Consider the following 18,080-nt stretch of genomic DNA (forward strand, 5'->3'; position numbering starts at 1 on the left):
GCAATAATCAGATCCACTATCCCATTCAGATTTGATGTTTTATACTTCTGCAACTGGTTAGCACTGTCGCCTCATAGCAAGAGGGTTCCAGGTTCGAATCCCGGTCTGGGTCCTTCTATGTGGAGTTCGCATGTTCTCCCTGTGCCTGCGTGGGTTTTCTCCAGGTACTCCGGCTTCCTCCCACAATACCAAAAACATGCACATTAGGTTAATTGGCTACTCTACATTGCCCCTAGGTGTGAGTGTGAGAGTGTGTGGTTGTTTGTCTTTGTGTGTTGGCCCTGCGATTGACTGGCGACCAGTCCAGGGTGTACCCCGCCTCTCGCCCGTAGTCAGCTGGGATAGGCTCCAGCTCCCCCTGCGACCCTGATGGATAAGCGGTGTAGAAAATGGATGGATGGATGTATGGATACTTCTGCAACATCCCAGAAGAAACATACTCTAAAAACAGAACCCTTGTCAAAATTCTGTTGGTTGCAGCTAAAAAAGCCATAACTCGAAGGTGGCTGAAGCCCCAAGCACCCTCGATTAAAGATTGGGTAGATTTAATCTACCAAATATATAAAATGGAAAAAGTAACATATTCCCTAAGATTGCAACATGACAAATTTTCTAATACGTAATCAAACTGGATAGAATACATTAAACCCAGTAGAAATGAATTTGATTAAGTTGTAAATATATGAGCTTGGTAGGACCATTCCCCACAGTTCTTTTTTTAAATAGTTTCAAGTAGTGGAGTAATGAAGAACACGGGGAAAAGCACCCAGGGAGCAAACAGTCATACCAAGGATGAGGAGGGGGAAATAGGGAAACACCCACCAGTCACTCTGAATGTGGCTTAGGGGAAGAAACGCGTCACCTGTCGCTGCCAGAATTATACAGCCAATTCAATTTCAATTCAATTCAGTTTATTTATATAGCGCCAATTCACAACAAACACAACATCTCATGACACTCTCCAATTAGAGCAGGTCTAGACCAAACTCCTTAATTAAATTGTAATACAAAGAGCCTAACATTCCCCCTTGAGCAAGCACTTGGCGACAGCGGCGAGGAACAACTACCTTTTAGAAGGCAGAAACCTCAGAGCAGACCCCGGCTCAAGATGGGCGGCCATCTGCCTTGACCGGTTGGGTTGGTAGAGAGAGAGAGAGAGAGAGAGAGAGAGAGAGAGAGAGAGAGAGCGAGCGAGCGAGCAAATTTTGTTTGAGTTTTTAACAGAAAGTTGATTGATGAAAACGATTTAGTGTTTGTTTTTTTTTCCTTCCATACTCCTCTGCTGATCCAACACTGTGGCCCACACTCCAGCATAGTGGGTGGCGGTAATGCACCTTAAACGTTAAGTGCCGCCCGCCGAAGAAGAAGACGAAGGAGATGAAAAAGAAGAAGAAGAGGAGGCGGAAGAAGAAGAGGAAGAAGAAGAAACAGAAACAGCGGCAGTGTAGTATCATCAAGGCATATCAAAGCTACAGCGCTTCCGTTATTAGACTTTCTTTGGCCGCAGAAGAAGAAGAAGAAGGCGGCGACGGTATCAGTGATCTTGAGTGAGTGCAGAGATTTAACTCGCTATTTGTTGGTCAGTTAGCCACGAAACTTGTAGCTTTTAGCTTTAGGTAATATTTTTCCCCTCCGAATGGCTGATTATGAATTCTCAAAAATAAATGCATCTGTTGTGTTATTTTTCCAACAGCAATATTTGCCACCCTTAATTGACACTCATTAACATTTTCGATTTGTACAAAATTCTTGGCTTTAACCCATTTTGAGAATTTATCACAGTAGTATATAAAGGTAGGCCTACATAAAAGCAGTAATGATTTTACTGACGAAGGTAGCACCATGGTTTATTTTGACGCTTAACCCAAACAGCGATCTTTTCCTAAACCTACCCAAGTTATTTTGATGCCTAAAACAAAACAAACCAAACAGTTTAATATAACAATATGTTTAACCGGGACGCAAACTCCAAAGTCCTAACCATTCTAACCGCTCTGTACACAACATCAAATGATGAATCAAATGATAAATACAGTAACGACTTTATTTTGTGGTGATGACGTTTAGAATACACTGGCTGCTGTATTGCCATAGTAGCGGCAGATATAACGGATTTCCGACCTTCCTTGTGTGGCCGTAATAGGATTTGTCGTCAGAAACATTTGTTCAATATGATTGGATAAACAATGTTTCGCAGACGTTGAATATTCATAACTTGCCTTCGCCGTCATGGGAAAACAAATCACCTCCTGTAGCCATGTTTTCTTGTTGTCATTCAGTAGATGTCACAAAGAAGACAACGCCGTGGTGCTAAACCGAACTTAGACGCGACTACTCCTGTACGGCGGTTACATGTTATTGTGGTTTGGTTAGTTAATTAACTGTTTTTTGCAATAGTTATTTGCTTTTAAATTCAACTCGTACCTTGCTGACACAGGAGCTATGTACAAATGAACCTAAGCTGCTTAACCCTCTGATATTTCGTTCTGAATGTGTTTTTGCTAACATGCTGGTGACCATGACAGACAAAGGTTAGAATAGAGTTCCCTTTGTGGTTATATCCTCTTGGTTGCCTAAAATTCTTCACTAGGTTTGCCTTGAATTACTAAATGCTGCTGTAAGCTGTTGGCTTGTGCTGATAACAGATGTTTGGTGACACTTTGCTAAAAGCATGTACTTTGATATCAGGACTGCTGATGGACCGCTTGCAGAGGCCATGAGACAAGTGGCATCAACAATGTATATCAGTTCCCTCCTGCGAGACGTCCTCAGGTAACACTGCTTGTCCAATTTGCTGCTGAGGTGAACACAGTGCTGTTTGAATGTCCATACCTGTATGTCTACTCTGTGGGTGTCCACTTGTGTGATTGAGGGATGTTCTATGCTAGTTCTGCTAGCGCTACTGAGCACATTGGACTCCTGCATTCACCCCCATGTCTGATAGTAAGATATGGTTAATGGATTTTACAGTTAAGGGGTTTATGTATTAAGCGTTAATGCTGAATTACAGAATAGTAACTTACAACAATTTCAGTAATGTATTCTTCATTTTAAGTCATTGTTTACATAAAAATGCCAAATGCCTTGGGTATAGTCTCTCTAGTGTGAGGTTTTTCAGCTCTCTCAAACTATTTAAGGAAGGTATAAGGATAAATCTAGTGTCATTCTCAAATATATTATTCATGAAATGAAACAAAATGATACTCATGTCTCATTGAAGGTAATAGAAATAATAAAACAAAGAAAAGAAATCGCATAATTAAAATATTAATAATAAATAAAATTAGAAAGTAATACAAGTATGATGATAGGAAAGTAATCTAAATACCAAATAGTTTGAAGCTTCAAAGCTTCATTCATTACTTTGGCGTTTGAAATTCTAAATCAGCGTTTGAAGGCTGCACAGCTTTTTGTTTGTTTGTTTTTTTTGCACATCTGTTCATTCCGTTTTCAATACTTCTGCACAGTAGCAGATAGGTTACACTAATATCTGTTCATATTATACATGAAATGTAACAACATAATGTAACATATTCATGTTTCAGTTAGGTAATAAAAATAATAAAACACAGAGGAAAAAAAACACGTAATTAAAATATTAATAAGAAATAAAATTAGAAAGTAATAAAAGTAAGATGTAGAAATAGGTTCCGGTGATGAGACCTGCGGAAGGAAAGGAGGACCGAAGTGCCAAAGCCAGCACTAGTGGCCAAGGCGGCCAGAATTAGTAAAGAAGAAGAATCACTTTGTTGACAGTATATATATTTTTACATACACACACTGAATTCGTCTTCTGCATTTGACCCATCCTCAGTTGAACACACACATGCAACACCCAGCAAATTACTTGAAGTGAAACACACACAGGAGCAGTGGGCAGCATCAAGCACCCGGGGAGCATATTGGGGGGGTTAAGTGCCTTGCTCAAGGGCACATCAGCTGGCTCGCATCGCATTAATCACAAGCTCGTCCGGTGGGGGAATCGAACTGGTGACCCTCCGATCACAAGCTGCTTCTCCAACCTCTAGGCCACAGCTGCCCCCGTGGTGGCCAAGGCCAGCAGCATTGGTGGCCAAGGCCAGCAGCATTGGTGGCCAAGGCCAGCAGCATTGGTGGCCAAGGCCAGCAGCATTGGTGGCCAAGGCCAGCAGCATTGGTGGCCAAGGCCAGCAGCATTGGTGGCCCGTCTTTCACTTGTGCTGGTGTTGATGCTCCAATTGAGATTTTATGAGATATGAATCCTCAGACCATCCAGACAGCTGCTTCTCCATTGTGGAGTGGAAGGGGTGTAGTGCTAGTCTACCTGGAGTCTGCAATAATCTTTTTGTTAGTTTGAATATTCAGTCTCAGGGGGATCATATCCATTTTGTTATCCAGTGAGCAAACTTTAGCCAGAAAGAGTGATGGAATAGCTGGCTTTTTCACCCATTTAGCTTGACTAACAGAGTAGCCTGCTTACCCATATTTTTCTTCCATGTATACTGCTTCTTCTTGCCTCTGAGACATTACAGTCTGTTACACTAGTCCATTGCCACGGGGCATTGTGTCCTCAGGAGCTGCTTAGTATTGCACTGTGTTTCGATGGAAATGTGGTGGACAGGTTGGGCTCTATCCTCAAAAGTTTACATTCTTGGCCTAGTTTGCACTGGTCATGTTATCTGCACACTTTCTCGTGTTCTTTTTACACCATAACCAGGAGCCAGAGAAGCCGCTACACTTCTGTGTACTGCCCTAAACATAAACTCTTTAGGTTTGGCACTGCTGACACAAAAAATACAATTTGGAGATCACACATTGGGCTTTCACTTTGCATTTGTATCTATAATTAAAGTAATCAATGGGTAGGGCACTAGTTATATCTCAAGTGCCTTTTCCCTGTCTTCTCCACACAGAATGGAATAGAACTGATACATAACTTCCATTTCTTTTTCTCTGTAGGCTGGAGAGAAAACGTGTGGCCACACATTTAGTTCAGCAGAGAGCTTTGTCGGGGGCAGATGCTGTCAATGCCCTCAGACCGTTTTATTTTGCAGTCCATCCCGACTTCTTCGGTCAATATCCCAGGGAACGGGTAGGTCTTTTATAAATCATGGATAAATTCCTAAGTCTAAAAAATATTAGGTTGTTAATCAAACAAATCTGAGGAGAGGTTATTGAACTATGACTATTATATATGATATGTTCTGACTGTCAACACAAGCCTTTGAGTACATAACAGTATAACAATAGCAATATAGACAGTTAGGGTGGAGTGTGTCGGTTGGTCAGAATTTAACCCTAATTATCATAATACAACGAGTATGTGGAAGAGATGACTTGACAAAAGCCATTTGATGTTGTGCTCTACAGGAAGTGAATGAGAATTCATTAAAGAAGCTAAATGGCTATCTGGACAATCTGCAGAAGCCTGGCTCACGCTCAGTTCAGCCAATGAAGCTCACCTTTTATTTGAGGGACACTAAGGATGGCAGTGATGTGCAGCCAGACATCCTCAACTCAGGTACAGTTTCCATTAATATTGCTTGTAATATTTGTGAATTCTGTCTTTAGAAATCTAAAACCTCCCCCTGGTTCTCAGGGTTCCGGTCAGTGAGTTTTACCCTGCGCACAAATGATGTCTTGGGCACAGTGATGAACATCTTGAAGTCCTGCAGCTTGCCTGTGGAGCACATGAAGGGATTGAAAGCAAGTACAGGGACATCTAAAAGTCCACTTAATGCAGGGATGCCTTTCTACAGACCTATCGTATGGGATAAGAGTTACTACGCATTCACTGGCTTCAGAGACCCTGAACAAGAGCTGGAACTGGCCAGGAGAGTGGAGCCAACACTCAGGTCAGTAACCCTGGATCTCGGTTGTGTATCACAATTCACAGTTACAACTGTAAAGCTGGGTATTGCATTTCAGTACCTTCATTTGGTACAGACCCTAGTCATAAAGTTTTAAACAAATGTCGTAAACATTGTTGTTTTGTTGACAGATCCTGGCTAATTGTTTGACCCTGCTTCTAGTCTTTTTGCCAGGGCTAATCACCTCAGCTCAGCCCTTAACACACAAACATGAGATGGATTTCATGTTCACTCTCAGAAGGATAGTGAATGAGAGTGAAGATGAACATTTCTATTAATGTGGATATATATCTAGATATATATATCTATATACACACACACACAAGCCGCAAAACAGCTGAGCACCTTCCCTCTTGACAACCAACGCACATTGCTGTGCAAAAGCAGACCAGGATAATTATTCCCAACTTCATCCAACAGTGCTTTAAACAGGCGATCGTTCAAATCGACATCACCTCACCAAGTTTGAGCACAAAGCACCTCATGATGTACAATGCAATGAAAACTTAGGATGTGTCTATTTTCATGTTCACAAAGAAGCGCTATAAATCCTTTGTTTTTCCCCACCATGCTGTCACCGGCAGCATACCTCGCAATTACACTAAACAGGGATAAATGGCAAACGTCTGTTGACTCATCTAAAGCGAGGGAAAAGAACAGTGCCGCATTTATGTCCTTCACTTGTGTTTCCTCCACTTGATTTGCAATCATGATGATCGTGAACTGTTTTTGCTGACAGAGGCATGTCTTTTATTCGTTTGATTATCTTGTCTTTATCTGCAAAGTCGTCAAAAATTCATTGGCCACATCAAGCATGAATATTTTGGCGTTCTCGCCATCTGTGAATGGTTTTCCGTTCCTTACTATTGCTAAAGAGCCAGCAAAGCTAGCTGAATTCCAGTCACCTTGACGGGTCCATACACGGAGTTGCTGCTGACTGGCTTGCACTCTGCACAGTAGCTCTTGGCATGCTTTTTTCCTGCTGTCCCCCTCTGGATATTTCAGTGCAAATGAAGCATGGCGTGTGTCGAAGTACCGCTTTATATTGGGCCGTTTCATCGATGAAATTTTATCACTGCATATTAGACACCCCGCAGAACCTACTCTCTCCACAAAGGCAAATTCCTCTGTCCATTCATGCTGAAATGTACAGTACTCCTCATCTTTTTTTTTTCTTTTCGCCATCTTCTTCGTCAAAACAATTTGATGCACATGAACTAGCTAGCTGACTACCTGATTAAACGGAGGGAGGTTTACTTCTTGATCTTACACGACCCGTGTCGTAGGCTAGCACATTATCCAATGAAAATTTTTGGGTTTTGGTGTTGAGCCAAAAATAAAGCAAAGGTAATTCTGTTCTGAATACGTTTCTTTTGTTTCTCATAAAAATGTCAATATTGATAAGCAGTATTGTTAAGAGAAGTAGTACCATTAAAATCTTAACAGCAGCAATGGCATCATCATCAATGACGCTATAGACAAGATAGGCAGTTCTGTTACATAGATTAAGCTTTTTGAAAACAGCTGCCTTACTTGGTTGATGAGAGTGCTGACACTGAAACAAAATAGGTAAGTTATGGGCTTTACAAAACAATGAGCTGCAGAGAGCTGAGAGGAACTGCAAAGTTAGTGATGATTCTGCGTTGTTTTGTCACATAAATGCTAAATATTATGATTATGATTATAGTAGTGTTATAGAATGCATTCTTCATGAGTCATTTCAAAGTGCTTTTATTTTGCCTTTTCTTCATCAGTGTATGGTTGAGAAACAATGAGCCTGAGGCAACAAAGAAGCACATTGCTAGTCTTCCACGGAGAGAAGAGCTGAACAGACTGAAGGAAGAACTGTGTCACAAATTTTATCTGGCTGATATCAGGTACACTCAGTTCTGCTGTTTTCACTCACACTAAGTGCTGTGGGAACTGCTAACATAGCTGTAGTCTGCCTGAACATGTCTAGCTGTCCACAAAATAATGAGCAGCTTACTAGGGCCCCGTTTCAAGAAGGAGGTTCAACAAACTGAGTTAAACCATGAACTCTGAGTTGATTTACTCTGAGATGGAAAGCTCTGAGTTTCTGGTTTCAGAACAGTTGACCTGAGTTAGTTCAATCAACTCTGAGCAGGCTGACTCTGAGCTAAGCACATGCACCACGATTATGAAAAAGCCGCGATCAGTGGAGCCCAATACTGCCATTCACCATGACAATGGCCAGTGAGAAATAGAGGGCCCCCGTTTTTTGTCGGTAGAACTCAGTCCTCGTGCAGGTATATGCCGAGTATGGGCACATCTTCCACAGCAAAAGCAACGCAGTGGAGAAGGACAGAGAGTTGGTATGGAAAAGAAATCCTGCTCGAGTCAGTGCGCAAGTTTAGTATTTAATCACTCTTAAAATATCAAAGGTGAAAACTGATGAAATGGTATTGAACCTAAAAATGAATTTCAATTCAATTCAATTCAGTTTATTTATATAGCGCCAATTCACAACAAAAGTTATCTCATGACACAAGTAGAGCAGGTCTAGACCAAACTTAAACTGTAATACAGAGAGCCCAACATTCGTCCTTGAGCAAGCACTTGGTGACAGTGGTGAGGTAAAACTGCCTTTTAGAAGGCAGAAACCTCGGAGCAGACCCCGGCTCAAGATGGGCGGCCATCTGCCTTGACCGGTTGGGTTGAGAGAGAGGGAGGGAGAGAGAGAGAGAGAGGGGGGGGGGGGTGGGGTGTGAGAGAAGGAGCACACAAGCAGAGATGCATAGCAACAGTAATAATACTAGAAATATTGGAACTGTAGATAATGATAATAAAGTATACAGGAGGTACTATGGTGATTATGATAGCAGTATTAGCAACAGTAATAATGGTAGTAGCTGTACAGAGTAGTAATAGAATTAAAATAAATTATGACTAAACAGTTGTAATCACAGCAGGATGTCCAACCACGATCCATGGGAACCTGCGAGATGAGAAAGCACAAGGACTCCAGGGAAGAAGTTGAGTTAGTGATATGCATTAATGGGACATGAATGTGTGCAGAAGGAGAGGGAGAGGAAGAAAGCTCAGTGTGTCATGGGAGGACCCCCGGCAGTCTAAGCCTATAGCAGCATAACTAGGGGCTGGCCTAGGCCAGCCCTAACTATAAGCTTTATCAAAGAGGAAAGTTTTTAGTCTACTCTTAAATATAGAGAGGGTGTCCGCCTCCCGGACCTAAACAGGAAGATGGTTCCATAGTAGAGGAGCTTGATAACTAAAGGCTCTGGTTCCCAATCTACTTTTGAGGACTCTAGGAACCACAAGTAGTCCTGCATTTTGGGAACGCAAAGTTCTGGTGGGATAATAGGGTACTATTAACTCTTTAAGGAGTTCTTATATAGGTGCAATCCAGCGAGGGAGAAAGAACGTGGAAGCAGCTGAAAATGAAATTTAATAACGTAATTCAGTCAGTTAAGGCTTAAGTGTAACAGGCTTATGGTTGTACCTTACTGTAATAACATCTGATATATTAAACAAAGTAAACATCATTCAGTGGTTACTTCACTGTGCTGCAGCTTTATCCTTAACATAATGTCTACATCTATCCTGTTTCATTAATTAAATGGGGCTGAGGGAAGTAACATTTGACTTCTACACAGTCAACAGAAAAAGGGCTGAGGCCCGGAAAATATCTGCTTCACTGTAATCGGGACAAGACAAACAATCCAGTTCGCAACTGCCTGTGAACTAAAGCAGCCTCCTCATCTGTAGGATCCTCAATAAAAGGACAAGCTATTTTATTAGTTTTAATTACTTGGTTGTTCTCCCCTAAAATGTGTGTGACTGAGTGAGTGAATGAGGAAATGAAGTAGCGGTTCAGCTCTGTGAAGGGGAGGAGACAGACAGAAACTCGGGGTTCACTAAAGAAAACCTGCTCCCAAACAGGTTATGTTACCGTGGTAACTCACTCTAAGTATGAGTTACCTCTCTCTCTTTGAAATTGGCTTGAGTCACCCTTCTGTCTCAGGTTTGAGTTACCTTCCTTGCTGAAACGGTTAACCCAGAGTTTCCCTCACTTCAGGCTTAACTTGCTCAGAGATTTCATTAAACCTGCTTTCTGAAACGGGCCCCAGGTCTCAGTAGGGAGATCTATTTGCTGTACCTTAGAGGCGGGCAGAAGTTGGCTCTGAAGCATGTTTCACTGCACGATTTCAATTACAGAATAGTGGCAAGAGTACACTGAATTGTTCTTATGGGGAATGAAACTGTTGACTAATAGTCGAGTGATATGCATGAACTAGTAAGAAGCCATGTATTTATTACTATGATGACATCAATTGTGTGGTGCAGGTGGCAGCGTGGCTGGGGGCTGGCCCACAGGTGCTCTCAGCTTCAGAGTCTGAGCCGACTGTCTCAGCAGAACCCTGAAGCTCTGATCAACCTGCAAGGTAAAGAGTCTGGCTGAGCAATGCACAAACTTGGCACATGGTGTAAAAGGTAGAGGAATCTCTCAGCCATACTTGTATGTTACAGTATGTCTACAGAAGAGCCGTTGCAGACGTGCTTTTCAGTTGTCTTGTCCCGTGTTTCTGACTGAACAGATGTGTTCTTAAGTTAATCAGTCCAGCTGTTTATACAGACCGCACACCAGCTTAAGCACTAAATGTGCTTAAATGCAAACCAAACAGAATTTTTATTTGATTTTTTTAATCAAATCCGTTTTTGTTCCCATTTCTGATGTGTGAAACTAAAGTTATTGTGTATTGTGCTCTGAGCTCTTCCAAAGCTTAGGTGACCTACATTTGATATTGTGCATGAAGACATCCTGTGTTGACACAGGGAGTGTACTGAAGGTCGTGCTGCTCATGCTACACCTTCTATGTAGACACAGTGTTAGATGAGCTCCTAATGACCTGAGATGAAAACACTGCAAAGTCTCAGAAACAGCTCATGTGCACACACCTATCATTAGAGCTTTCATCACTTCAACTGAAACTCCCAAACCACAAGTAGACTGAGTCTGTTGTTATTTCTACACAGAGAACTGGACTGGGTTAAAGTCAGATTTTAACTCATGTTATTCTGGTCTAGAGCTCACTGGCTGAAGCACTAACATTTCCTAATGTCAGCCATCATAGCAGACTTAATGTACTTGCAGTGTGTTAGTTTCAGGTGAGCTCATGAAGGCTATTTCTCTATTGTATCATCTTACTGAGGTCAGGTTTTTTTTCTATATGTGTCCATATGTGCAGTTATGGTATGGCTACTTGGAGCAGCCAAAAACAACTATGACATTATTTATCCCAAATATAAACATTGTATTACTCATCAAATAATCTTCTTACATGACTCATGTTTCCATATTGGACTCATTGAGGGCCTTTCAGGGGTTGGGTTGGGCCCCATTCTTCCAGTGAAGAAACATCTTAATGCTTCAGCATACATCATTCAGCAAGACATCTTGGATAATGCTATGCCTCCAACATCAATACCTGACCTCACTGATGCTCTACTGCATGAATGGGCAAAAATTCTGAGAGAAACTGGAAAGAGTGGAGGGAGCTGTTCCAGCTGCAAAGCTGTCTATGTATTTAGAATTCAATTCAATTCAATTCAATTCAGTTTATTTATATAGCGCCAATTCACAACAAAAGTTATCTCATGACACTTTCCAATTTGAGCAGGTCTAGACCAAACTCTTTAATTAAAGAGAGAGAGAGAGCAAGAGCGCGAGCAAGGGAGGGAGAGAGAGAGAGAGAGAGAGAGAGAGAGAGAGCGCAAGGGAGAGACTGAGAGGGGGTGGGGTGTGAGAGAAGGAGCACACAAGCAGAGATGCATAGCAGCAGTAATAATACCAGAAGTATCGAAATGTAGATAATGATAATGACAATGAAGTATACAGAAGGTATTATGGTGATTTTGATAACAATGGTAGTAACAATAATGGTAGTAGCTGTACTGAGTCATAACAGATTTAAATCAGATTATGACTAAACAGTAGTAATTGCAGTAGGTTTTGAGCAGGACGACAGCAGGACCGCAGCAGGAGGTCCAGTCATGATCACTAGGAATGGTCAGGGCCCTCAGTACGTTCTTAAGGAAATGTCACCTTGAAGAACACTGGAACATGTTGACAGATTCCTCCCATTTGAAGTTAAAAACTGTATGTCTCTACATATCTACAGTACATTAAAACCATACCAGGAATCTGAACTGCAAAACTCCACCCACAGTCACGCTGACCACACCAAGTCTGTGACATGGTCACACACTGGCCTTAATGAGTACACCTGAAACTCCAAAAGTGCAAGGAAGTCTACTTTTCTCTGCTGTAGTTTTTCCCAAAAAACCTAATGTGAGCTATGATAGCTGGCATTAGCTAACATTAGTCAGACCAGCAGAAAAAATTAAAAGTTAACTTTTATCCAGCCTGGTTCTATGTGAAAAATAACAGCAGAGAGTAGTAGTAGTAGTAGTAGATCCAGGTGAAGTCGTGAAACCTGTGTGCTACATGTGTAGCAGACCTCTGGTCCAGAAGAGTGACATTTCTCATTCGTATGCGGATATGCAAATCACACTGTCTTTGAATAAATTGTCACTGAAAAAAGGCATGACTAAAATCTGAAGATTGTGACTGAAAATTATTCTTTCAGTGGAACTTCAATACCAAATACCACATTTTTAAATACCAAAATTCATCTTCACTTATAGTTTTCTACAGGCTAATATGAAGATACATTTTGACAGGATTGCTTTTTCAAACATGTTCCTTGACAACAACAAAATGTACTAATTTAAATTTAAACTAAATTTCAAATGACTTTAATTGAGTAATTTTGCCATGGATGTGGGACATAGTTGAACTTTCCTTTTAATCAGCTCCACCTTCCCTCCAGGACACACTGTTGTGTTTGCTGACCAGTCAGGGATGAACGCTTCTGGACACGTCATGCTGGGAACTATGGATGTTCATCATCAGTGGACTAAAGTAATGTAGCTGCAGCGCTCTTATGGCCACATCCCTCTGTCTGTCTGTCTGTCCGTCCCTCTGTGTGACCCCTTCTCTGCCTGTGTGTCTCCAGTTATTCGAGCAGCTGTCCAGCTATCGCAGCCTGCAGCAGCAAACAGACTGGCTGAAGGAGAGGATCAGCCTTCTCCTGGGTGGAACTAAGGTGATCCATATGGAGAGGCTGGGACCAGTCCAGCCCATCACTGAGCACTACAGCACCCTCAGCACTTTCCACAAGAACCTGATGTCCCAACACCTTCACCTGCACCCCAGGAGCCTGCAGGGACTCACCATGTTGTTAGAGAAGTATGCTGTCACGTTACCATCGGAATGCCTCAGACCTGTTCTGCTGCTTATTTTGACATAATTTGCTGCTTTTGTCAACCACAGTGAGCGCTCTAACCCCAGTCTTCATGAGATGGGGCACTTCATTATCCCCAGCAACTGTGAGCCTCCCAAGTTGCAGGTCTTCCTCCAGAGCCACGCCCCTGAGGCCAGACGGCGCACCCAGCACAATCACCAGTGAGTCGGACATACCAAATTTATCAAGAAAACAAACAAAGTCACCTCACATTTTGTCAGTTGAATCATTGAATGTTTTAACTACTTCAGAGCAACGCAGGAGCAACAGCATGGCAGCCTGTAAACTCTATAAAGTTTTGTCTCAAAATTAATGAACCACAAACTTAGTATTTTGGAAGTAGAGAAAGGTAATACAGACAGAAGGCTGATAAAGAAGGGTTGGGCTCGCCCTATTACGTCCAATGAAGGCAAATCTTAATGCTTCAGCATACCAAGACATTTTGGATAATGTTATGCTTCCAACTTTGTGGCAACAGTTTTGGAAAGGCACTTTTCTATTCCATATCCATATCCATAAAGCAAAGCTCCATAAAGACATGGTTGGATGAGTTTGGTGTGGAAGAACTTGACTGGCCCACACAGAGCCCTGACCTCAACCCCATCCAACACCTTTGGGATGAACTGAAAGGGAGATTGTGAGCCAGACCCACAGAAAACATTTTCACAGAAACAGAAGCTTGTTCCATGCACTGTGCTTATTTAATGTATTTCCTTTCTCCTCAAGTATCAAGTACCTTATCTTGTTATGTATGAACAAAGCTTGAACATTAACTTAGGGAGCAGAATGCATGGCAGTGCCACTAGTACCTGGAAGATGTCTTCTGGGCAACTCTCCAGTAAGGGAGCAAAAAAAGAAATCCCGCACCATCTGTGATGTCAGTCTTCTGTTCTTTCTCTCCATTCGGTCCCAGTTACAAAAGTTGGGAAAGTCGTGGAATGTTCAAGAACATCTACTTGGAACATTCCATTGATAAACTGGTTCATTGATGAGAGGTGATAGTATCAGGATTGGGTATGAAAGTGGAATCCAAGAAACGCTCAGGAGCAAGGTTTCAATTCAATTCAATTTATTTACATTTTTATTTACAATCACAAAAACACTCCAAATAGAGCGGGTCTAGCCCATACTGGTCAAAGTAGCCTCTAAGTCAGGACAAGGTTCACCACTTTGTGAAACGCATGTTTGTATTAAGGATTTTACTACGTGGTGGTGCAGTGGTTAGCACTGTCGCCTCATAGCAAGAGGGTTCCAGGTTCAAATCCCGGTCTGGGCCCTTCTATGTGGAGTTTGCATGTTCTCCCTGTGCCTGCGTGGGTTTTCTCCAGGTACTCCGGCTTCCTCCCACAATACCAAAAACATGCACATTAGGTTAATTGGCTACTCTAAATTGCCCCCTAGGTGTGAGTGTGAGAGTGTGTGGTTGTCTGTCTTTGTGTGTTGGCCCTGCGATTGACTGGCGACCAGTCCAGGGTGAACCCCGCCTCTCGCCCGTAGTCAGCTGGGATAGGCTCCAGCTCCGCGACCCTGACGGATAGGCGGTATAGAAAATGGATGGATGGATGGACATTACTACATGGGTTCTGGGACACGTCAAACTGTTGCTAAACACAGTTTGTGAATTCTGATTTTAATGAAGTTTTCCAAGCAGTGTTCCAATTTCTTTGGAATGAGTTTTGCATTAAATTAGATGCACGAAGAGCAAAATACTGATTGTCAATGCTACTTAGCACATGTTTGTGATGTCCGTCCACTTGTTTTGTTTGTTGTGTAACACACCACACTATACTGGTTCTTCAGCATTTTTTTTATGAACTCATTTCCCACATGGACATTTTTGTGTTTGTCCAGACTGCAGGCAGAGGAAGAGGCTATGGTGAAGCTGTGTCTCCAAAGACTGTCTTTAAGGAGTCTGTCCAAGGAGCCCAGTGTCAGCTCCAGCCAGATGATCCTGTGCTGTAAAAGACTGGTGGAACAGAGCCTCCCCCTTATGCAGGGCCTCCACATCTGTGTTTCCCACTTCTTCTCAGTCATGCAGGATGGAGAATTGTGTGTCCCCTGGGACTGGAAGAGTTAACCTGGAGGGACATGGTACTAAGCTGCAGGATTTTCAGACAATCCGAGACAGCGGTTGGAAATTGTTCAAACAGAAAATAGGCATGTTTGTTATATGTCATATGCTCCCGGTTCATTTTTAAGGTAAAAATTTGGAGAACAAATATTATATTATACGGTTCATTCAAGCTGACCAATATGTGATTGTCCAATTAGAAGCCGGAAAATCCAGATAGAAGAAGTGCAAAGCTCAGTGTTTCCCAACATGGGGGTAAGAAAGATTAATCACAACAAAGAGAAAAGATGAAAAACACAATGCTGTAGAACATTATTATGTTCTTTTTTTTTTACGTTCTCGAATGTTTGCAGAAAGAAATTGACCTCTTCAGCAATCACAAAAGTCTGAGAACCAAATAGTGTTCACTTAAACTGTGATAAGTGATGTGGGTAGGCATTGCTTGACCATTGCTAGGGTCACAAGCCTAAAAACTTGGGAACCCCTGGAAGAGTTGCAATATGACTGAAGTTTGTATATTTAAAGGCACAACTGTGTGAAAGTGTGGCAAAAAGCCTGTTGTCATGATCATGGCTGAAATGCAATGATTCATAAATATGAGGATAACAGCATGCCTTTGTCTCTTCTTTTCACGGTGTTACGGCCCACTTACTTCCTTACCTATACATAGATAACTAATGACTGTGTGAAGTGAGCCTGATTGTCAGATTTCCTGCTTTCAGAAGTTAAAAAAACAAAAACAAAAAATCGACACAGCGCCCGGTTCAGCTGTTGGAATGGTAGGGAGGTACAGGGGTTGACTTATCAAGTGAAGCGTATGAAGCCCTTAAGTTACCAGCACCGTTAGAAGTCAAAGAATAACAATAATAAAAAAAAAATATGATACATATCACGTTCAGCTGATCCCAAACAAAACTTGTGAGGACTCTTAAGGGTTTCACTTATTGTTGGTTACCAACCTTTGGAAGGTGTAGCCACATGCATTTGCTGGCCCATAACTCTTCAGTGCCAAATTAAATTGCAACCAGATTTGGGAATGTTGTACATACACAGCCATAGTGAATCTTGGTAACTAATTTCTCCATGAGAATGTGCATGACAATTTTAAGCATTGCACCAATAGCCCCACCTTGTGGCCACTAGTAAAACACTGCCATATCAGAATCAGAATTCCTTTATTTATCCCCGAAGGGAAATTCTTTAATAATATTACTTATTAACCACTAATGTAGTATTTCCTGATGACAAAATTCAGTTAATTCAACAACTCTTGAGTATTTGATACAATTTCACCTCTAGCTGACACTAAAAGACTTGACAACTGGCTGCTGTTGCTGCAGCTGGAAGCAGCAGCATATGCATTTTCTTTAAGAAATGCATATAAATACATACTAAATATTGCCATTCATGAAAATTTAACCTGTCACAGAACTGTGGTGAGGCTAATCAATTCCCCAGACAATCCAAGAACATTAACAAACGTTTTCTACAATGTTATTTCACAAGTGTGTTTCTGCATGTGGGTATGTGAGGATGTGTGATAATGGATTGCTTTACTGGATGGAGCTGTTTTGGATATATTGGACATTTTTTTATGCTAACGTACAGTCTAGAGTTGATATATAATTATTTGAAACACTGCTGGATACAAGAGGAGGTTGTATACTCTTGTGATCTGGATTTGAAATGTATAAAGGTACTGTGAAACAAATGGTTCATTTCAAATAAAAATGGTCATTTGAGAGTGCACTGTTTATTATAAGTAGCTTCTATTAATGTGACAAAGCACATGAATCTCAACAATAACCCACTGAAACCCATAATGTAGGAAGTGCACATAATAACACATCAGTGCACACTGATCACACCCTGGTCACAACCTGTTCCAACTTATCTTTGATAGGTGGTGCAGGTCATCATTCTGATGAGCATGTGTCAGGAACCCTGTCACAACGTCCACTTAGCTACATACTATAAATGTAGAGTTTAAAATACTGTCCTGTCTGTATGATCCATCTATAAATTTTACATGCTGTGTATAGTATATTGTAGACATGTATACATCCATAGCTATAACATCAAAATCAAATGCAAATCACTATAATAACTGCAGCTTGCTCCTTTATGTGCATCTTAAGTGTTTGATGTACTGTCTCTCCTCTCCCCCCTCTCCCTCCCAGGCGGTCACAGCAGAAGTCCGTCTACACTGAGTCTGGTTCTGCTCGACGTTTCTGCCTGTTAAAAGGAAGTTTCTCCTCACCACTGTCACCATATGCTTACTCAGTGGGTTTTGCCCGGGGACCTGTTTCTCTCTGATTCTCTTCTTTTTTGTTGTTGTTTACACACCTGTAAAGTGTTTTGAGACAACTGTGTTATGAATTGGCACTTTAAATAAAATTGAATTGAACTGAATTGAATTACTGAAATAGGCAAGAATCCCCTCCCGGCATTCACCTCAGAAAAAGGCCAAAGCCAAAAACTTTGGCTTTATATGGAGAGTGGCATAATATGGTACAGAGTGTTCTAAATATTTCTAAGCCACTCTCTCTATGAGTATTTTTTGGCCAGTGTTTGGGCAGAGTAGTGAGCCCTGTGTGTTCTATAGGCAATCTTAAGAAGTTAAGAAGAAAAGGAAAAAATTTCAATCAAAGGAAATCAAAAATGAAATTAAAACCTGTGCCCACATACCATAGTACCTTCTGTGTACTTCATTGTCATTATCACCATACAGCTCCAATACTTCTGGTATTATTACTGCTGCAATGCATCTCTGCTTGTGTGCTCCTTCTCCTTGTCTTCCTTCTCTCTTTTTTGGAC

The 18,080-nt window shown here is 41.6% G+C and overlaps 1 protein-coding gene across 3 annotated transcripts; it reads left to right on the plus strand.

Moving 5' to 3' along the window:
- Positions 1-1,364: 1,364 nt before the first annotated feature.
- tcaim (T cell activation inhibitor, mitochondrial) lies at positions 1,365-15,871 on the plus strand. 3 transcript variants are annotated; one of them, XM_046399315.1, is made up of 11 exons: positions 1,365-1,547; positions 2,689-2,772; positions 4,939-5,071; positions 5,350-5,500; positions 5,579-5,834; positions 7,604-7,726; positions 10,173-10,270; positions 12,719-12,810; positions 12,905-13,137; positions 13,222-13,353; positions 15,044-15,871. In XM_046399315.1, the coding sequence occupies exons 1-11, from the start codon at positions 1,378-1,380 to the stop codon at positions 15,267-15,269; spliced, it is 1,698 nt and encodes a 565-aa protein (XP_046255271.1). In that variant the 5' UTR covers positions 1,365-1,377; the 3' UTR covers positions 15,270-15,871. The 3 variants fall into 3 exon arrangements, with proteins under 3 accessions (XP_046255271.1, XP_046255272.1, XP_046255273.1); XM_046399316.1 differs by lacking the exon at positions 1,365-1,547 and adding an exon at positions 1,860-2,368; XM_046399317.1 differs by lacking the exon at positions 1,365-1,547 and adding an exon at positions 1,866-2,339.
- Positions 15,872-18,080: the final 2,209 nt, after the last annotated feature.

This window comes from Scatophagus argus, chromosome 9, assembly GCF_020382885.2.
Source record: "Scatophagus argus isolate fScaArg1 chromosome 9, fScaArg1.pri, whole genome shotgun sequence".
NCBI lineage: Eukaryota > Metazoa > Chordata > Actinopteri > Scatophagidae > Scatophagus > Scatophagus argus.

Bases quoted from the DNA above. Each gene is read 5' to 3' on its own strand.
- tcaim (XM_046399315.1), top strand. From the start codon at position 1,378: ATGAAAAAGAAGAAGAAGAGGAGGCGGAAGAAGAAGAGGAAGAAGAAG. The intron at 2,773-4,938 runs GTAACACTGCTT...TTTTCTCTGTAG, and splicing joins CTCCTGCGAGACGTCCTCAG to GCTGGAGAGAAAACGTGTGG. The intron at 10,271-12,718 runs GTAAAGAGTCTG...CCTTCCCTCCAG, and splicing joins AGCTCTGATCAACCTGCAAG to GACACACTGTTGTGTTTGCT.